Source organism: Phacochoerus africanus, chromosome 5 (genome assembly GCF_016906955.1).
Source record: "Phacochoerus africanus isolate WHEZ1 chromosome 5, ROS_Pafr_v1, whole genome shotgun sequence".
Classification (NCBI taxonomy): Eukaryota; Metazoa; Chordata; class Mammalia; order Artiodactyla; family Suidae; genus Phacochoerus; species Phacochoerus africanus.
Window position 1 is genome coordinate 107,657,947 of NC_062548.1, and position 22,098 is coordinate 107,680,044.

At 38.1% G+C, this 22,098-nt stretch overlaps 1 protein-coding gene across 3 annotated transcripts in view; it reads left to right on the plus strand.

Annotated features, from left to right (window-relative positions):
• Positions 1-22,098, plus strand: part of HEATR5B (HEAT repeat containing 5B) — a 129,494-nt gene that overhangs the window by 63,367 nt on the left and 44,029 nt on the right. For all 3 annotated transcript variants that reach the window (XM_047782280.1, XM_047782281.1, XM_047782282.1), the window contains 4 exons: positions 756-995; positions 10,030-10,281; positions 13,100-13,281; positions 14,784-14,852. In XM_047782280.1, the coding sequence (XP_047638236.1) occupies positions 756-995; positions 10,030-10,281; positions 13,100-13,281; positions 14,784-14,852 (743 nt within the window). The remainder of the gene's footprint in view (positions 1-755; positions 996-10,029; positions 10,282-13,099; positions 13,282-14,783; positions 14,853-22,098) is intronic.

Below are 22,098 nucleotides of genomic sequence, written 5' to 3' on the forward strand. Positions count from 1 at the left end.
AATTTTTGATTGTATGTTTTTTCAGCAGGATTTTCCCAATTTCTTTTTTTCTTTTTTAGGGCCACACCTACAGCATATGGAAGTTCCCAGGCTAGGCGTTGAATGGGAGCTACAGCTGCCATCCTACACCGCAGCTACAGCAACACCGCAAGTTGCACATGCAACCTACACCATAGCTCAAAGCAACGCCAGATCCTTAACTCACTGAGGGGAGCCCAGGGATTCAACCCGTGTCCTCATGGATACTAGTCGGGTTCGTATCCGCTGAGCCACAACAGTTACTCCTTCCCAATTTTTAAATACGCTTTTAGGATATAATCCATTTATAATTTGTCTTCTAGCTTTATAGAGTTTTTTAAATCTGAACTGTTAGACTGAATAAATTTGTTCATCCAACAAATATAGCAATAATTTTTTTTACTCCATTAAATTAAATCTATTTAGAAATGTCTCTTTGCCACACTTTTTCATATTGAAATCAAATGTATATTTATTCAGCATTTATTGGAGATTTACTTAAAATACCACAGAATAATCAGTCTTAAAGATCAGAGGTTTTTAACCTTTATTATAAGATTAAATTCTAATTCTGAAGATGTATAAATTTATAGGAGACTATAGTTAAATTGTGTATAAAGGTACCTGCTTTTGTTAGTATTGTGAATCTACCTGTAAATCATAATCTTTAACATAATTGTTGCCTATGGTACACAATAAAATTATATACAAGTTCATTTGTAAAAATTGCTTTTCAGGTGTCAGTCCTTTTGCACCTGGCGTGAGTTCTCGAAGTGATATCCATTGCCGGCACCAAGGTGTTAATATAACAGAAACTGGTCTTGAGGGACTTCTTTTTGGAATGCTAGACCGGGAAACGGATCGAAAATTGTGTTCTGATATTCATGATACTTTGGGACATATGCTTTCATCACTGGCTGTAGAAAAACTTTCGCATTGGCTAATGCTTTGTAAAGATGTCCTAGCAGCTTCTAGTGGTATGTATTTAATATATAAACTATGTTCTTAAAATAATGAAAATTATTTTATTTCTGACATATATTTATAACATATATAGATATACATACATGTATATAAACCTTAGCTTACATTTTAAAATACTGATAATTTTTAATCTGTGAATCTCTGTAAAATGTTGAGAGTTAAATTATATATTACAAACTAATGAACTTTGGTTATTTTCTGGCAGATGACTAAGTTCAAAGTAAATTTTCATATATAAAAATCCCAGGTTAGTCTATAGTTTGACATAACATGTAACACTAGTGAAATATGTAAAGTTTCTTTCCTTGGCTGATTTCTCTTTTTTCTTTTCCCTTTTTTAAAAATTATAGTTTACAGTGTTGTGCCAATTTCTGCTGTACAGCAAAGTGACCCAGTCATACATTTGTATGCATTCCCTTTCTTATATTATCTTCCTTCATGGTCTATTATAAGAGACTGGATATAGTTCGCTGTGCTGTACAACAGGACCTCATTGCTTATCCATTCTAAATGTAATAGTTTGCATCTACCAACCCCAAATTCCTCATCCATCCCACTGCCTCCCCACCCAGCAACCACAGGTCTGTTCTCTATGTCCATGAGTCTGGTTTTGTTGTGTTATATAGGTTTGTTTGTGCCATGATTTAGATTCCACATATAAGTGATATCATATGGTATATGTCTTTCTTTTTCTGACTGACTTCACTTAGTATGATAATCTCTAGTTGTATCCGTGTTGCTGCCAATGGCATTATTTTGTTCTTATTATTTTATTATTTGTGGCTGAGTAGTATTCCATTGTGTATATTGTATATATCTTCTTAGTCCATTTATCTGTTAGTGGACATTTAGGTTATTTCCATGTCTTGGCTGTATGAATAGTGCTTCTGTGAACATACGGGTGCATATATCTTTTTGAATTGTAGTTTTGTCTGGATATATGCCCAGGAGTGAAATTGCTGGATCATATGGTAGTTTTATATTCAGTTTTCTGAGGTTCCTCTATATGATTCTCCATAGTGGTTTTACCAATTTACATTGCCACCAACAGTGTAGGAGGGTTCCCTTTTCTTCACACTCTCTCCAGCATTTTCTATGTGGAGACTTATTAATGATGGCCATTCTGACCAGTGTGAGGTGGCACCTCATTGTAGATTTGATTTGTGTTTCCTTAGTATTTAGTGATTTTGAACATTTTTTCATATGCCTGCTGGACATCTGTATGTCTTTGGAAAAATGTCTATTTAGGGCTTCTACCCATTTTTCGGTTGGCTTTTTTTTGTTGTTGTTGTTGAGTTATATGAGTTGTTTGTATCTTTTGGAGAGTAAGTCCTTATCGATTGCATTGTTTGCAACTATTTTCTTCCATTCCATAGGTTGTCTTTTTGTTTATGATTTTCTTTGCTGTACAAAAGGTTATAAGTTTTTGCTGTGCAAAAGGTTGTAAGGTTATAAAGTCTTATTTGTTAATTTTTGTTTTTATTTCTACTGCCTTGGGAGATTGACCTAAGAAAACATTTGTTCAGTTTATGTCAGAGAATATTTTGCCTCTGTTCCCTTCTAGGAGTTTTATGGTATCATGTCTTATGTTTGTCTTAAAGTCATTTTGAGTTTATTTTTGTGCATGGTGTGAGGATATGTTCACGTTTCCTTGATTTACATGCAGTTGTCCAGTTTTCCCAGTACCAGTTGCTGAAGAGACTCTTTCCCATTTTATGTTTTTGCCTCCTTTGTTGAAGGCAAGACCATAGATGTTTGGGTTTATTTCCAGGCTCTCTGTTCTGTTCCATTGATCTCTATGTCTGTTTTTGTACTAGTACCACATTATTGATGACTAATTTTGTAGTATTGTCTGAAATCTGGAGAGCTCCCTACTTTGTTTTTTTTTTCTTTTTTACTCAGAATTGCTTTGGCAATTTCTTGGTCTTTTATGATTCCATAAAAAATTTTTGCATTTTTGTTCTAGTTCTCTGAAAAATGTCATGGGTTATTTGATAGGGATCACATTAAATCTGTAGATTGCTTTAGGTAGTATGGCCATTTTAACAATATTAATTTCTTCCAATCCAGGAGCGTAGGATATCTTTCCATTTCTTTGAATCCTCTTTAATTTCCTTGATTAATGCTTTTTTTTTTTTGTCTTTTTGCTATTTCTTTGGGCCGCTCCCGCAGCATATGGAGGTTCCCAGACCAGGGGTCCAATCGGAGCTGTAGCCACCGGCCTACTCCAGAGCCACAGCAACGCAGGATCCGAACCGCGTCTGCAAACTACACCACAGCTCACGGCAACGCCTGATCGTCAACCCACTGAGCAAGGGCAGGGACTGAACCCGCAACCTCATGGTTCCTAGTCGGATTCATTAACCACTGCGCCACGACGGGAACTCCTGATTAATGCTTTATAGTTTTCATTGTATAAGTCTTTCATCTCCTTAGTCAGGTATATTCTTAAGTATTTCATTTTTGGGGGTGTGGTTTTAAATGGTATTACTTTTTATATTCCTTTTCTGATATTTCATTGTTAGTATACAGAAATGCAACTGAATTCTGAATGAAAATCTTGTATCCTGTGACCTTGATGAATTCATTGATCAGTTCGAGTTGTTTTTGTATGGAGTTCTTAAGGTTTTCTATATATAGTATCATGTCATCTTATACAGTGACAATTTTACATCTTCTCTTTCAATTTGGATACTTTTTGTTGTTGCTGTTTGTCTGATTGCTGTGGCTGGGACTTCGAGTACTGTGTTGAATAAAAGTGGTGAGAGTGGGCATCCTTGTCTTATTCCAGACTTTGGAAGGAAGGCTTTCAGCTTTTCTCCCTTGAGTATTATATTGGCTATGGGTTTGTCCTAAATGGCTTTTATTATGTTGAGATGTATTCCCTCTTTACCCACTTTAGTAAGTTTTTATTGTGAATGGATGTTGGATTTTGTCAAATACTTTTCCTGCACCTATTAAGACGATTATGTGGTTTTGGACTTTTCTTTTGTTAATGTGTGTTACATTAATTGATTTGCATATATTGAATCATCTTTGTAAACTTTGGGTGAATCCCACTTGGTCATAGTGTATGATCTTATTTAATGGATTGGATTAAATAAGATTCACTGGATTGTTGGATTCACTTGGCTAACATTTTGTTGAGAATTTTTCTGTCTGTATTCATCAAAGATACTGACCTATGATTTTCTTTTTTCATAGTATCTTTGATTTGAGTATTAGGGTGACGGCTTCATAGAATGTCTTTGAGAGTGTCCTTCTTCTGAAATCTTTTGGAAAAGTTTAAGAAGGATCAGTTTGCTTTCTTTGTTCGGTAGAATTTACCTGCAAAGCCATCTGGTCCAGGACTTTTGTTTGTAGGGAGTGTTTTTATTACATATTCTAGTGAAAGGTCTTATTCAGTTTTGGTGGGCTATATTTCTAGAAAGTTGTCCCTTTCTAGGTTGTCAGATTATTTTGGCATATAATTGTTCACAGTATTATATTATGGTTTTTTTTTTTTTAATTTCTGCAGTATCCATTGAGATTTTTCCTTTTTTCATTTCTTATTTTATTTGGGTTCTCTCTCTTCTTCTTTGTAGTCTAGTCAGTGATATGTCAATTTTGTTTACCCTTTCAAAGAACCAGCTTTTGGTTTTTATTGATTTTTTTTTCTACTGTCTTTTTAATCTGTATTTTGTCGATTTCCTCTCTGATCTTTTTTTTTTTTGGTCTTTTTGCCATTTGTTGGGCCGCTCCATGGCATATGGAGGTTCCCAGGCTAGGGAACCTCCATATGCCACCGATTTGCCAGGCTAATCGGTGCTGTAGCTGCTGGCCTATGCCAGAGCCACAACAACACGGGATCCGAGCTGCATCTGCAACCTACACCACAGTGCACGGCAATGCCGGATCTTTAACCCACTGAGTAAGGCCAGGGATGGAACCCGCAACCTCATCGTTCCTAGTTGGATTCGTTAACCACTGAGCCATGACGGGAACTCCTTCCTCTCTGATCTTTATGATTTCCTTCCTTCTGTTGACTTTAGGTTTTGTTTGCTCTTCCTTTCTAATTCTTTTAGGTGGGAGTAGGTTGTTGATTTGAGATTTCTCTTGTATTTTTGAGGGAGGAAGGCCTGTATCTCTATAAACTTCCCTCTAAGCACTACTTTTACAGCATCCCATAGATTTTGTATGGTTGTGTTCTCATTGTCATTTGTCTCAAGGTATTTTTTAGTATCTTTTGGGGAGGCCAGTGCCTTTTCCATTAGGCAACCAGTGCTTAATTTCCTTTTTTGATTTCCTCATTGACCTGTTGGTTTTTTAGTAGCCTGTTGTCTAGTCTTCATGTAGTCAGTTTCTTCTTATTTCTTTTCCTGTGGTTGATTTCTAGTTTCATGCCATTATATTCAGAGAAGATGCTTGAAATAATTTCTTTTTTTTCCTTTTGTAATGATTTTTATTTTTTCCATTATGTCTGGTTTGCAGTGTTCTGTCAGTTTTCTACTGTACAGCAAGGTGACCTAATCACACATGCATGTAGACATTCTTTTTTCTCACATTATCATGCTCCATCATAAGTGACTAGATATAGTTCCCAGTGCTACGCAGCTTATCCATTTGGAATTGCTTATCCATTCCAAAGGCAATAGTTTGCCTCTATTAACCCCAAATTCCCAATCCATCCCACTCTCTCCCTCTGCCTGTTGGCAACCACAAGTCTATTCTCTAAGTGCATGATTTTCTTTTTTGTGGAAAGGTTCATTTGTGCCATATATTAGATTCCAGATGTGATATCATGTCATATTTGTCTTTCTCTTTCTGACATACTTCACTTAGTATGAGTGTCTCTGGGTCCATCCATGTTGCTGCAAATGACATTGTGTTGAGTAGTATTCCATTGTTTATATATACCACATCTTCTTAATCCAATCATCTGTTGATGGACATATAGGTTGTTTCCATGTCTTGGCTATTGTGAATAGTGCTGCAAAGAACAGGTGGATGCATGTATCTTTTTCAAGGACAGTTTTGTCCAGATATATGCCCAAAAATGGGATTGCTGGGTCATATGGTGGTTTTATATTTAGTTTTCTAAGGTACCTCCATACTGCTTTCCATAGTGATTGTACCAGCTCACATTCCCACCAACAGTGCAGGAGGATTCCCTTTTCTCCACACCCTCTCCAGCATTTGTTATTTGTGGACTTCTTAATGATGGCCATTCTGACTGGTGTGAGGTGGGTACCTCATTTGTAGTTTTGATTTGCATTTCTCTAATAATCAGAGATGTTGAGCATTTGTTCATATGCTTATTGGCCATCTGTATTTCTTCTTTGGAAAAATGTCTATTTAGGTCTTTTGCCCATTTTTCAATTGGGTTGTTGGCGTTTTTGCTGTTGAGTAGTATAAGTTGTTGGTATATTTTAGAGATTAAACCCTTGTCAGTTGCATCATTTGAAATATTTTCTCCCATTCTGTAAGTTGTCTTTTTGCTTTTTATATGGTTTCCTTTGCTGTGCAAAAGCTTGTCAGTTTGATTAGGTCCCATTGGTTTGTTTTTGCTTTTATTTCTGTTGCCTTAGGAGGCTGACCTGAGGAAACATTTGTAAGGTTGATGTCAGAGAATGTTTTGCCTACGTTCTCTTCCAGGAGTTTCATGGTATCTTTTCTTACATTTAAGTTTTTAAGCCATTTTGAGTTTATTTCTGTGCATGGTGTGATGGTGTGTTCTAGTTTCATTTATTTGCATGCAGCTGTCCAGTTTTCCCACCAACTCTTGCTGAAAAGACTGTCTTTTCCCCATTTTATATTCTTGCTTCCTTTGTCGAAGATTAATTGACTCTAGGGGTCTGGGTTTCTTTTTGGGTTCTCTGTTCTGTTCCATTGGTCTCTGTGTCTGTTTGGTACCAGTACCACATTGTCTTAATTACTGTGGCTTCATTATATTGCCTGGTATCTGGGAGAGTCATGCCTTCAGCTTGGTTTCTGTTCCTCAGGATTGCTTTGGCAATTCTGGGTCTTTTGTGGTTCCATATAAATTTTTGGATTGTTTATTCTAGTTCTGTGAAAAATGCCACGGGTAATTTGATAGGATTTGCTTTGAATTTGTAGATTGCTCTGGATAGTGTGGCCTTTTTATGATATTAATTTTTCCAACCCCAGGAGCATGGAACATCTTTCCATTTCTTTGAATCCTCTTTAATTGCCTTAATTAATGTTTTATGGTTCTCAGCATATAAGTCTTTCACTTCCTTGGTTAGGAGTATTCCCAGGTATTTGATTTTTTGGTTGCAATTTTAAAAGGTATTGTATTTTTGTATTCCTTTTATAAAGTTTCATTGTTAGTATAGAAATGCGACTGCTTTCTGAATGTTAATCTTATATCCTGCTACTTTGCTGAACTTGTTTAGCAGTTGGAGTAGTTTTTGGGTTGAATCCTTAGGGTTTTCTATATATAGTATCATGTCATCTGCATAAAGTGACAATTTTACCTTGAAATAATTTCTATACTCTTGAATTTGTTGAGGTTAATTTTGTGCCCCAGTATGTGGTCAGTTCTAGATAATGTCCCATGTGCACTTGAAAAGAATGTGTATTCTGGGTTTTTGGTATGTAATGTCCTGAAAATATCAATGAAGTGTATAACTGCTAGTGTGTCATTTAGGATCTCTGTTGCCTTATTGATTTTCTGTCTAGAAGATCTGTCCATTGATGTGAGCAGGTTGTTAAATTCTCCTACTATTATTGTATTCTAATCAATTTCTCCTTTTATATCTGTTAGTATTTTTCATATGTACTTAGGTGCTCCTATATTGGGACATATATTGATGAGTATAATATCCACTTTTTGAATTGATCCTATTATCATTAAATAGTGTCCTTTTTTCCTGGTTTTAAAGTCTAATTTGTCTGATGGGAGTCTTGCAACTCCCACTTTCCTGTCATTTCCATTTGCATGAAATATCTTTTTCCATACCCTCACCTTCAGTTTATATGTGTCCTTTGCCTTAAGGTGGGTCTCTTTTAGGCAGCATATTGTAGGCTCTCTGTTTTCTTTTATCTAGTCTGCCACTCTCTTCTTTTAATTGAGGCATTCAATCCATTGACATTTAAGGTAGTTATTGATAAACATTTTTTTTATCTTAGACATCATTTAATATCAGACTGTATTTTTCCAACACAACCAAAAGTTTTATTAAGTAAAATTTTATTGTCTACTGCTCACACTCATGTTGTTGCTATAAAGTACAATAATATACACAAATTCCTAGCATGAATTAATCACTGTTCACCACCACTGAACTACAGACACTGCTTGAGAATTAGATCTTTGCTTTAGGGATTTAAAAAAAAAAAAAATGTGGGCATAGTATCTTGAAAGAGTATTCTCAAGCGACTTGTTGGAGTTGGAAGGCACACAGCACTAACTGTGCTGTCACTGGGAAGAAATTGGGATGAGAAACAGGGAGCGTGCACACAAGTGGTTGTTTCTAGGGACAGATGTGACACTGAAAGCTTGATTCTGCCCATCAGAGCAAAGTGGCTGCTTTGAGGAGGAACAAATAAAGAGGTGGGGGGGGGGAGTGGGAACATGGATACTGTGAGTTTAAAAAGTATAAAAAGTAATTATATCTAAAATACAAATTAGATATAAATGTTCCAGAACTCCTTAAATAAGCTCAAAGATACTGGGAAGTGGCAACTAGAACAGTGCCTTTTCATAGGATCTTTAGACTCAGGAGTCTGAGATGGTTTTGGCGATTTCCACCTGTCTCTGTGCCCCCCAGGAGCCTGTGTGTAAGCAGAGAAAGATTTCCTATGGCAGTCTCAACCCTCTTCCTTTTGCCCTCCCCAACAATGGCCCTTGCCTCTCCTGTGGGCCCAGGCCCTCCTCCTATGCTTCCCAGCCCAGCTCGTGGTGTGCTACCCCCTACCCTCCTCGGGCTGTTTACACATAGCCAACCCCGAGTCCCAGTGCCCAGCCCCCGCCTGAGTGTCTCACCTGCCTGTGGTGTCCTGGGCAGTGTTACCAATGCTCTGTGCAGTTCTTTCTGTTTTTCTCTCCTCTGACCAACTGGTCAGAGGCCAATTTTTTTCTGAGGCTTTGCGGTTCCCCCATTGTCCCAGTGCATCTTCCCATCACTTAGGTAGACTCCCAGAATGCAGATGCCTTTCCTCTTTCACAGCTCCCTCTCAGGAGTACTGATCCCCTTGCTTTCTTCTCTCTCTCTTTTTTTCTTTTCCTTTTGTTCTACCCAGTTATATGGAGGGTTTCTTGCCCTTTTTGGAGATCTGAAGTCTTCTGCCAATGTTCATAGATGTTCCGTGAGAATCTTTATACATGTAGATTTTTTTTTAATGTGTTTGTGGGGGGATGTGAGCACCATGTCTTACTGCTCCACCCTCTTGACCCTGCCTATTTTTATTTTTTTAATTAAATATATTTATTTTAAGGAGAAACTTTATATTACTACCATAAACAGAACAACCATTATAGCTTTTATAAAAGACATTGTGAAAGTACATACAATGAAAACAAAACAATATTATAAAACTACAAGTTGATATGTGATAGCTGCTATTTTTTAAAAATTTTTTTATTTTAATTTTTATATAATTTCTAAATGGTACTTTCCATTATTACAAAATTATTGGCTATATTCCTCATCTTGTAAAGTACATCTTTTTTTTTTTGGCCGTGCCTGAAGCATGTGAAAGTTCCTGGGCCAGGGATCGAACCCATGCCACAGCAGCGACCTCAGCCACTGCAGTGCCAATGCCAGATCCTTAATCTGCTGCAGCACAAGGGAACTCCGCATAGTACATCTTTGAGCCTGTCTTACACCCAGTAATTTGTATCTCCCACTGCACCTCCTTGGTTTTTTAATTAATTATCTCAAAGATAAACCTTGCCAATTCTGTTTTCAAAGGAGTGAAAATATCGTCTTTTTTTAAAAAAATTAGAAATCTTCAATGTTAATGCTATTTCTAAAACATCATTTTTCTATTTGTGAGGTTGCTATGCTTTTATTTTTGTTACAGATATGAGTACTGCAACTCCCTTAAGTAGTGGAAAAGATGAAGAATTTGAAAAGAAAGATGAGATGGACGATGATACCATGTTTACCACACTAGGAGAAGAAGATAAATCAAAGCCCTTTGTGGCACCTCGCTGGGCCACTCGAGTATTTGCTGCTGATTGCCTGTGTCGAATCATCAATTTGTGTGAGAATGCTGATCAGGCCCACTTTGATCTTGCCATGGCACGTTCTGCTAAACTACGAAATCCTACAAGTAAATTTAAAATCAGTGCTTCTTTTCCCCACAGTATTTTTATAGGTTTGAAATATTTTACTGCTTTGTAACATGCTTTTAGACTATGGCTTTCATTTATTATAAGTTTCCTTGCCTTTTACCTTTGTTTTCCGTCCTCTCTACATGTAGTCCATCTTCTGATCCTTATTTGGAAGATAAGGAAAGTCTTCCAAAGTTATTTATCTTTCTTTCTTTTTTTTTTTTTTTCATGGGCAAGAAATAGATTTATTAAGATAAGACGCCTGTGAGAGATGCAAGCGGCAGGCATGGAAGCTCTCGTTATTTATCTTTCTAAGATATGTTTATCTTAATCATTTGCCCTTAGGACAATGACAGCAGTACCTTATGTTTCCTTGGTACCTTATCTTACTTTTAGCACTTCAGTATGAAAGAGATGGCAAAAATTTAAGGTGACTGTATATAAGAGATTTTCAATCCTCAGTCATGGAGGATGTTAGAATGCATGAATACCACGGCAGATTTCAAATTGTCAGATTTTAGAAATGCTCTTGGGTATTTTTGAAAAGGCAAAAATTGTTTATTACTGAAATCCTTTACTTTTTGATTGTTTGTAAGCTCTTATATCATACATTCCCCAATCAGATATAAGGAATTTACGAAGAGATCATTAGGTCTAGTATTTTCACTTGCAAATAAGGAAACCCAGAGAAGCTGAGAGAGGTGGTAGAGTAACAGACTTTTCTTATCTCATACTTTATTGTCTCTTCATCATCCTGTCATGTTTTAAATATCGAAGATATATTGTATGTATTATCAGTACTGAAATCTATGTGTTAAAAATGCCTATCAGGAGTTCCCGTCGTGGCGCAGTGGTTAACGAATCCGACTAGGAACCATGAGGTTGCGGGTTCGGTCCCTGCCCTTGCTCAGTGGGTTAACGGTCCGGCGTTGCCGTGAGCTGTGGTGTAGGTCGCAGACGCGGCTCGGATCCTGTGTTGCTGTGGCTCTGGCGTAGGCTGGCAGCTACAGCTCCGATTCGACCCCTAGCCTGGGAACCTCCATATGCCGCGAGAGCAGCCCAAGAAATAGCAAAAAGACAAAAAAAAAAAATTTAAAAAAAAATGCCTATCAGTTTACTTTCTTGTGTGTAAGAAGCAGCAGAACTCACAAACAGATTAAAAAATGAAAAGTAGGGAGTTCCCTCGTGGCTCAACAGGTTAGGAATCCGACATTGTCACTACTGTAGCTCAGGTCACTGCTATGGCATGGTTTTGATCCCTGGCCTCGAAACTTCCATATACTGTGGGCATGGCCAGAAAAAAAAAGTAAAGTAAAAGATTATTACACTGTGTATAAAATATGAATCTGTATAGTGTACCAGCAAAGCACAATATGTCATAAACATGATGTCTTCATTCATGTAATTATTCATCAAATATTTACTGAATTCTGTCCTTTGCTGCACATTGGGGATCCAAAAAGGAAAAAAAGTAGTCCATGCTCTTAAAGAATTTCTAGTCTGGAAGACAAAGAGACAAATTTATCACACAAATAATTATATCTCCCAATAGTGGAAGGATAGAGTATTTTAGAAGCATAAAAAAAGTACTACTCATTTCCTGAGAAGCCAGGGAAGATATCACAGAAGTGGTCATTCTGCAGCTGGTTTTAGAGGCAGAGAGAGGCTTTCTAGGTAGAAGAAGCTGGTTGGTTTTCTTTTGTTGCTGTAATAATTGACTGCAAACATAATGGCTTAAAATAACAGAAATTTGGAGTTCCCGTTGTGGCGCAGTGGTTAGCGAATCTGACTAGGAACCATGAGGTTGCGGGTTTGGTCCCTGCCCTTGCTCAGTGGGTTAACAATCCAGCGTTGCCGTGAGCTGTGGTGTAGGTTGCGGACGCGGCTCGGATCCCGCGTTGCTGTGGCTCTGGCCTAGGCCGGTGGCTGCAGCTCCGATTCAACCCCTAGCCTGGGAACCTCCATATGCCGCTGGAGCGGCCCAAGAAATGGCAAAAAAAAAATAACAGAAATTTGTTAACTTACAGTTCTGTAGATCAGAAAATCCCAGACTGTAGTAAACTTCTCTCAGTCCCCTAATTCTCTCCTCATTTGAACTGTCTTCCCAAGTGCCCCTTACCTCTCCCCCTGCTCTAGTAGTTTATCTCCTTGGATTCAGGAAAAATAAGGAGGTCTTGATTTGAGAAAGGTTGTAGGTAGAGATTGTGTAGAGAAGCAACAACACTTTTGTTCCCCAAAAAATTGCCTTATTCTTCATTGTAGATTGATATAAATTGTAAATTAGGTGACAAGAGACTACAGGAGGAGTAATGGGTCTTTTCTGTACTTTTGGGTTGGCATAATATGAATAGGCCCATTTTAATCCAGTTCTTTCTGCCTTGGAGATTTCTTTCCAATAAGCAGAATGAAACTGAGCTGCAGCTGCGACTTATACTACAGCTGGGGCAACACCGGATCCTTAACCCACTGTGCCACAGGAGGAACTTCCAGCCTGCAGTCTGTTTTTATAAATAGTTTTTTTGGAGCATAGTACAACTATATACATATATGTGGTCTGTGTACATGCTGCAACAGCAAAGTTGAGTAGTAATGATAGAAATTATATAGCCAGCAAAGCCAAAAATATTTACTCTCTGGTTCTTTACAGAAAAAATTTACCAACCCTCATTGACCAAAGAATTAACACTCCGTTAGGGAAGGTTATGGTAATCAATTATTTTGCTCCAAATGTCATTGTACATAATGATTTTGTATTTTTATGGTATTACACTTAATTTTGGAAATGTTTTCTTTTTTGCCTTCTATTTTTATTTTTAGATGACCTCTTGGTACTTCATCTCTCTGACCTGATTCGTATGGCATTCATGGCGGCAACAGATCACAGTAACCAGTTGCGGATGGCCGGTCTCCAAGCACTTGAAGATATTATCAAGAAGTTTGCGTCTGTGCCTGAGCCAGAATTTCCAGGTCATGTGATTCTGGAGCAGTATCAAGCTAATGTGAGATATTTTGTTTCAAAATTAAAATTGATCTTTTGAGTGAACATTAAAGGAGTAAAGATCCCTTGGAGAAATGTATTTGGACCTGCAACCTATTTATTCATGTAGAATGCATACCTTTACTCCCATTGTCTATTACATAGTTTGAATCAACTCACAGTTGAAGAAACAGTTGTATAGGAGTTCCTGCTGTGGCACAGCAGGTTGATGATCCGGCTTGTCTCTGTGGAGGCCCTGCTTCTATCCCTGGACTAGAACAGTGGGTTAAAGGATGGGACATTGCAGCGGCTGTCATGTAGGTCACAGCTCTGGCTCAGATTTAGTCTCTGGCCAACAGATCAGTCCCTGAACAGTTACTTTGCCATGGGGAGGTGGTAAAAAAAAAAAAGAAACAATAGAGCAAAACTCATTACTATTTTTAAATTGTGATATAACATTAGTGATAAAACTAGAATAGATGTTTCAGCCTGACTTTCCAATCTTGTGTTTACATATTTAGCCATGTCATTTAAAAGATAAAAGGAACTTTTAAAGAGTGTTGTGAGTGTTCCAGTTGTGGGGCAGTGGAAACAAATCTGACTAGCATCCATGAGGATGTGGGTTCAATCCCTGGTCTTGCTCAATGGGTTAAGGATCCAGCATTGCCATGAGCTATGGTATAGGTCGCAGACACGGCTTGGATCTGGCATGGCTGTGGCTGTGGTGTAGGCCAGCAGCAACAACTCCAATTAGACCCATAGCTTGGGAACTTCCATATGCTGTGGGTATGGCCCTAAAAAGCCAAAAAAAAAAAAATTAATATACCTAAGAATGTGAGATTAGTACTGGCTTATAAAAACTGAAGCTCATATTTCTGCTTACTATGACAAAAGTACATAAGTTAATATTTCTTAGAGCAGCCTTCTTTTAAAATATCTCTTTTTGAGGTGAAATGATCTTTCAGGTCTTTTAGTGACTGAATTTTTGTTTAGTACTACTCAGTTATTTAAAGGAATTGAGCCTTTGTATGTTCAGAGGGTATGTTCAGAAGGGAGTTCCCTGGTGGCCTTGTGGTTAAGGATTCAACTTTGTCATGACTGTGGCTCGGGTTCATTCCCTAGCCTGGGAACTTGCGCATGCCATAGTTGCAACCAAAAAGAAAAGAAAAAAGAAATATGTTCAGGAATATATAGACAGAAAACAAAAATAGCACTTTTCTGTTATCTCTGGGAACATGCAGCTTTCTCATAAAATCTTATTTATTATTAAACAAAAACAAAGGAACAAGAAGCAAGATTAATTGCCCATTTAGTATAGTATTCATATAGATTTGATAATGATAATCTCCTGGAAAGCAAAAGAAAAATGTTATGATTCAGTTTGTTGTAACCTAAAAGATGAGAGATGTGATAAAAAGGAAAGGAACAAATATATGTTTTATGTGTTTTTATCTCCAGAGACACAAAAGGGTTTATGTTTACTGCTTATCTTTAAAAACAAAATCTTTGTATTCATTTTTCTAGGTGGGAGCTGCTCTAAGACCAGCCTTTTCCCAAGATACCCCATCAGACATAATAGCAAAAGCTTGCCAGGTAAGACGAAAAATAGTTTTCTATAGTTAATGTCTATAAATTCATAGATAATCTTAGAACTTCACTTCCAAGAAGAGAAAAATCAAATAGTATTTATTTTTATCTCAGAAATACAACAGTAATAGTTTCTTTTTTATTCAGTATGAAATGATGTTATAACTATTAATCACATTTTTAAATGTTGCTATAGCTGAGGACATGACTTTGGAATACAAAGCTGTTATATTGTCCAGTAGTAAACAGAGATTTGAAAGTCAGAAGAGAGACTAGAATAAAAGTTAAAATCTTGGAGTTCCTGTCGTGGCACAGTGGTTAACGAATCCGACTAGGAACCATGAGGTTGCGGGTTCGGTCCCTGCCCTTGCTCAGTGGGTTAACGATCTGGCATTGCCGTTAGCTGTGGTGTAGGTTGCAGATGCGGCTTGGATCCCGCGTTGCTGTGGCTCTGGCGTAGGCTGGTGGCTACAGCTCCGATTCGACCCCTAGCCTGGGAACCTCCATATACCATGGGAGCGGCCCAAGAAATAGCAAAAAGAAAAAAAAAATCTTAAAATCTACAATAATTTAAGAATATATAGTAGTAATAATTAGGTAATAAAAGGGGTTTTTTTTTTTTTTGACCACAGGTTGTGAAAGTTCTGTAAGTTTCTATGTATGAACTTACCCCAGAAGAGAATTTCACAATATGGAAATTTTTTGCAAAATTAATCCCAGGAGATTAGTCTCATATTATTGTATCTGAAGGGAGTTTCAAGAGCACAACTGTTCCTACACCTTTAATAAGTTCATCTTTTTCATTTTTCATACTGTAAAAGGATTCCTGCATTAAGCTCTAATCTTTTAGAAAATTGATTCTTTGCTTATCTAAGAATGGAAGAGAAGCAACTCCATCCTTCCCAGTTTTCTGAAATACAGGGCTGTAGTCTGTCATTATTGTTTAGACTCCATAATCAAGCTGCATCTGGCCTCTATGCAGAATGCTCTGCTGTTTGCACTGATAGATTTGAAATTCTGACTTTGCTCTCTCTGTGGCTGAATGAGTTTCCTCCTCTTTCAGTTAGTATTTATTTCTCTAAAGCCTGCCTTCTTAATGGTGGCCTTCAGAGAAATGAACTCCTACCACCAACAGCCAAGGGAGAGAAGAGGGAGCCTTCTTTAAGACAGAGATCTACATGGATCATGGTACACACCTTGGAGTTAGGGTAGGTAAGTCATTTGGATTGGGACACTGGCACACAACTATCTGAAATCACAGTCATTGGAGTTTTCGTTGTGGTGTAGTGGAATTGAATCGGAGTAGTATCCATGATGCGGGTTTGGTCTCTGGCCTTGCTCAGTGGGTCAGGGATCCAACGTTGCTGTGAGCTGTGGTGTAGGTCACAGACGTGGCGTGGATCCCACATTGCTGTGGCTGTGGCATAGGCTGGCAGCTGTAGCTCCAATTCGAACCCTAGCCTGGGAATTTCCATATACCCTGGATGCGGTCCTAAAAAGCAAAAGAAAAAAAAAAAGAAATCACAGTCATATGTAACTAAATGTACATATGTAACTCATGTTAATGTTTCAGTTTCTTTTTCTTTTTTTTTTTTTTTGGTCTTTTTTGCCATTTCTTGGGCCACTCCCATGGCATGTGGAGGTTCCCAGGCTAGGGGTCGAATTGGAGATACAGCCACCAGCCTACGCCAGAGCCACAGCAACATGGGATCTGAGCCGCCTCTGCAACCTACATCACAGTTCATGGCAACGCCAGATCCTCAACCCACTGAGAAAGGCCAGGGATTGAACCTGCAACCTCATGGTTCCCAGTCGGATTCGTTAACCACTGTGCCACGATGGGAACTCCTCCATCAGATCGTAATATTTAAGCAGATGAAACCTCCTACAAAGCTCCTGATTATTAGACAAGCAAAGGGTATTATACTTTCATCTTTTTTCTTTCATCTTGTGAATGAGTAGTATGAAAAATTCCTGTTACTGAATTTACCTTAAATTTCTAATTTCTTACGCGGCCCTACTTGCTTTTTCTGTAAGAAGTTTCTCCTTTTCTAGTGGCAGACTTAAATTTTTTTTCTAATTTTGTTTGTTTGTTTGTTTTAAATGGCCACACTCACAGCATATGGAAGTTCCTGGGCCTGGAATTGAATCCGAGTTGCAGCTGCACTGGATCCTTTAACAGACTGCTCTAGGCCGGGGATTGAACTTGTTCCTCCACGGAGATCTGAGCCACTGCAGCTGGATTGTTAACCCACTGTACCAAAGTGGGAACTCCCCACACTTAAATTTTTGACTTCTTATCCTTGTGTTTCTGGGAGGAAAGCTGGTTTTGAAATAGGTAGGCCATTGAGTTGCAAGTTCCTTTCCTTAAGATAAAGGAAGGAGTTGATTTCAAGCAGATGGTGAAGTATGGCTTCTTTTTTTTTTTTTTTTTAATCTTTTTGCCATTTCTAGGGCCGCTCCCGCTGCATATGGAAGTTCCCAGGCTAAGGGTCTAATCAGAGCTGTAGCCGCTGGCCTACACCAGAGCCACAGCAACCTGGGATCTGATCCGCGTCTGCAACCTACACCACAGCTCACAGCAACGCCAGACCCTTAACACACTGAGCAAGGCCAGGGATAGAACCCACAACCTCATGGTTCCTAGTCAGATTCGTTAACCACTGAGCCATGACAAGAACTCCCATCCTAGCTTCTTTATTGGAATAAATATCATATTGAACCTGAAAAATCAAATAATTCTTAGATATTATAAGAAGACCTTCAAATGTCTTCAATTAAAGACAGTTGGAGACAATAATCAGTGGGTTAATTTAAAAAATCACATAAAGCACTGTTGGAATCATAAACATAATACATACTTCAAATATTTTATTTCAGCCTAAAATTTATAAATGTACATTCATTCATCATTCTTTTGATATATGGCCAGAGTCTTTCTCTGATACTGTTTTGCTGATTAGTGCTCCTTTGTCTTTCTTCATAAACCAAATCCATGAGGCAGTATCTGCAGTTTCTGGTTTCATGTTCTTTAAAGTGGAGAGAGTACTTAAGTTTTTGCAAAGCAAACTTAGTGCCAAATTCTCAATCTCATCAGTTTTCCTCAACTTCTATTTCTAACCAAAATTCACAGAAATATTTATCAAGTCTCTCCAATATGTTATGTTCCTTAGGAATAACAACTCTTCATTTTCACACTAATATTTAATTTCTTTTCACTTTCAATTTCATTATATTTTTCAGCATTGCATTTTTTTACTTTTTAAAGTTTTATTGAAGTGTCGTTGATTTACAATGTTACGTTAATTTCTGCAGTACCACAAAGTGATTCAGTTAATCATATACACATACACATACCCATTCTTTTTCAGATTCTTTTCCAATACAGATTATCACAATATTGTGTAGAGTTTCTTGTGCTATGCAGCAGGTCCCCTTTGGCCATCCATTCCATACACCATTTTGCATATGCCGATCCTAATCCCCGCCCCCCCCACCTCATCCCTTTTTGGTAACCATAAGTTTGTTTTTGTAACAAAGGTATGAGTCTGTTTCTGTTCTTCACTATTTTTGCTGGTATTGTTTTTTGCCATCAGTATTGGTAACAATCAATTTTAAAAAAAAATTTTATTAAAGTATAATTAATTTACAATGTTATGCCAGTTTCTGCCGTTTAGCAAAGTGACCTAGTCATAAATATATATTCCTTTCATTATATTACCTCCCATCATGGTCTGTCCCAAAAGACTGGTTATAATTCCCTGTGCTATACCTCATTACTAATCTATTTTATATGGAATCATGCATCTACTAACTCCAAACTCCCAATCCATCCCACTCCTTCTTTTGCCCTTTGGAAACCTCAAGTCTGTTCTCTATGTCCGTGAGTCTCTGTTTTGTGGATGGGTTCATTTGTGTCATATTTTAGATTCCAAATGTAAGTGATATTATGTGGTATTTGTCTTTCTCTTTCTGACTTCACTTAATATGAGAAACTAGTTCCATCTGTGTTGCTGTTAATGGCATCATTTCATTTTTTATGGTTGAGTAGTATTCAATTGTATATATGTGTCACATCTTCATTTTTTTTTCCCCCTTTTCCTTTTCTAAGGCCGCTCCTGCAGCATATGGAGGTTCCCAGGCTAGGGGTCTAATCGGAGCTGTAGCTGCTGGCCTACGCCCGAGCCACAGCAGCTCGGGATCCTAGCCGCTTCTGCAACCTACACCACAGCTCATGGCAATGCCAGATCCTTAACCACTGAGCAAGGCCAGGGATCAAACCTGCAACCTCATGGTTCCTAGTTGGATTTGTTAACCCCTTAGCCACAACGGGAACTCCAATGTGCCACATCTTCTTAATCCATTCATCTGTCCTTGGACATTTAGGTTGTTTCCATGTCTTAGCTATTGTGAATAATGCTGCTTTGAACATAGAGGTGCATGTTTCTTTTTTGATTTATAGTTTTGTCCAGATATACACCCAGGAGTGAGATTGCTGGATTATATGGTAGTTCTAGTTTTAGTTTCCTGAGGAACCTCCCTACTGTTCTCCATAGTGGTTGTACCAATTTACATTCATACCAACAATGTAGGAGGATTCCCTTTTCTCCACACCTTCTCCAGCATTTGTTATTTTTAGACTTTTTAATGATGGCCATTCTGACTGGTGTGAGGTGAGTACCTCATTTGTAGTTTTGATTTGCATTTCTCTAATAATTAGTGATGTTGATCTTTTCATGTGCCTGCTGGCCATCTGTATGTCTTCTTTTGGAGATGTCTAGGTCCTCTGCACATTCTTCAGTTGGGCTGTATTTTTTATTGTTCTTGAGTTGTATGAGTTTTTTGTATATTTTGGAGATTAAGCCCTTGTCAGTTGCATTGTTTGCAACTATTTTCTCCCATTCTGTAGGCTTTTTGTTTTTTGTTTTTTCTTTCTTTATAGTTTCATTTGCTGTGCAAAAGTTTGTAAGTTTGATTGGGTCTTATTTATTTCTGTTTTTATTTCTATCACCTTGGGAGACTGACTTAAGAAAATATTTATATAGTTTATGACAGAGAATATTTTGCATATATTCTCCATGAAGAGTTTTATGGTGTCATGTGTTTTTTTTTTGCTTTGTAGTGCTGTACCTGAGGCATATGGAAGTTCTCAGGCTAGGGGTCAAATTGGAGCTACAGCTGCCAGCCTGTGCCATAGCCACAGCAATGCTGGATCCTAGCTGCATCTTTGACCCACACCACAACTCACAGCAACACCGGATCCTTAACCCACTGAGTGAGGCCAGGGATTGAACCCACATCCTCATGGATCCTATTTGGGTTCATTAACCACTGAGCCACGAAGGGAACTCTATGTTGTCATGCCTTATCTTTAAAAAACCATTTTGAGGGTTTGTTTTTTTGTTTTGTTTTTTGGGGTTTTTTTTTGGTCTTTTTGTCTTTTTAGGGCCTCACTCAGGGCATGTGGAAGTTCCCAGGCTAGGGGTCTAATCGAGCTGTAGCTGCCGGCCTACGCCACACACACTGCCAAATCCGAGATAATGTCTGTGACCTACACCACAGTTTATGGCAACTCTGGATCCTTAACCCACTGAATGAGGGAGGGATTGAACCTGCAACCTCATGGTTCCTTGTCGGATTCACTTCTGCTGTGCCATGATGGGAACTCCCATTTTGAGTTTATTTTTGTGCATGGTGTGAGGGTGTGTTCTAATTTCATTGATTTACATACAGCTGTCCAGTTTTCCCAGCAGCACTTGCTGAAGAGACTTTTTCCATTTTATATTCTTGCCTCCTTTGTTGAATTGACCGTAGGTGTCTGGGTTTATTTCTGGGCTCTCTGTTCTGTTCCATTGATGCATATGTCTGGTTTTGGGGTTTTTTTGTTTTGTTTTGGTTTTGTCTTTTTGCTATTTCTTTGGGCTGCTCCCTCGGCATATGGAGGTTCCCAGGCCAGGGGTTGAATCGGAGCTGTAGCCACCGGCCTATGCCAGAGCCACAGCAACGCGGGATCCAAGCCGCGTCCGCAACCTACACCACAGCTCATGGCAACGCCAGATCCTTAACCCACTGAGCAAGGGCAGGGACCGAACCTGCAACCCCATGGTTCCCAGTCGGATTCGTCAACCACTGTGCCACGACGGGAACTCCATATGTCTGTTTTTGAACGCGTACGACACTGTCTTGACTTCTATAGCTTTGTGATATTGTCTGAAGCCTGGAGTGTTATGCCTCCTGCTTTGTTTTTTTTTTTCCTCAGGATTGCTTTGGCAGTTCTGGGTCTTTTATGGTTCCATATAAGTTTTTGGATTATGTGTTCAAGTTCTATGAAAAATGTCATGAATAATTTGATAGGGATCACATTAAATCTTTAGATGGCTTTGGGTATTATGGCCATTTTAATGATATTAATTCTTCTAATTGAGGAACGTGGGATATCTTTCCATTTCTTTGAATTTTCTTTAATTTCCTTGATTAATGTTTTATAGTTCTCGGCATATAAGTCTTTTACTTCCTTGTTCAGGTATATTCCTAGGTATTTAATTTTTGGGAATGCTGTTTTAAAACATTTTTTATTTTCCTTTTCTAATATTTCATTGTTAGTATAGAGAAATTAACCAATTTCTGAATGTTAATATTGTGTCCTGCTACTCTGCTGAATTCATTTATCAATTCAAATAGTTTTTGTGTGGAGTCCTTAGGGTTTTCTATATGTAGTATCATGTCATCTGCATATAGTGACAGTTTTACCTCTTCTCTTCCAGTTTGGGTACCTTTTATTTCTTTTGTTCTGGTTTAATTGCATTACATGCAGCTGTCCTGTTTTTCCAGCACCGCTTGGTGAAGAGACTGTCTTTTTCCCATTTTATATTCTTGCCTCATTTGTCAAAAATTAATTGACCGTAGGTGTTTGGGTTTATTTTGGGACTCTCTATTGGTAGCAATCAATTTTAAATGTCCTTAATGATTTTCATTAAATTTAGTTTTGAAATCTTTGAGAATAAGATTACAAGAGAATGAAATAGTTTACACATAGCATTTATTCTCAACTTTTAAGAAGTTTTAAATATAGGGAGTTCCTATTGTGGCTCAGGGGTAACCAACCCAACTAGTAACCATTAGGATGCAAGTTCGATCCCTGGAATCAATCAGTGGGTTAAGGATCCAGTGTTGCTGTGAAGCTGTAGTGTAGGTCGAAGACATGACTCAGGTCTGGCATTGCTGTGACTGTGGCATAGGCCAGCAGCTATAA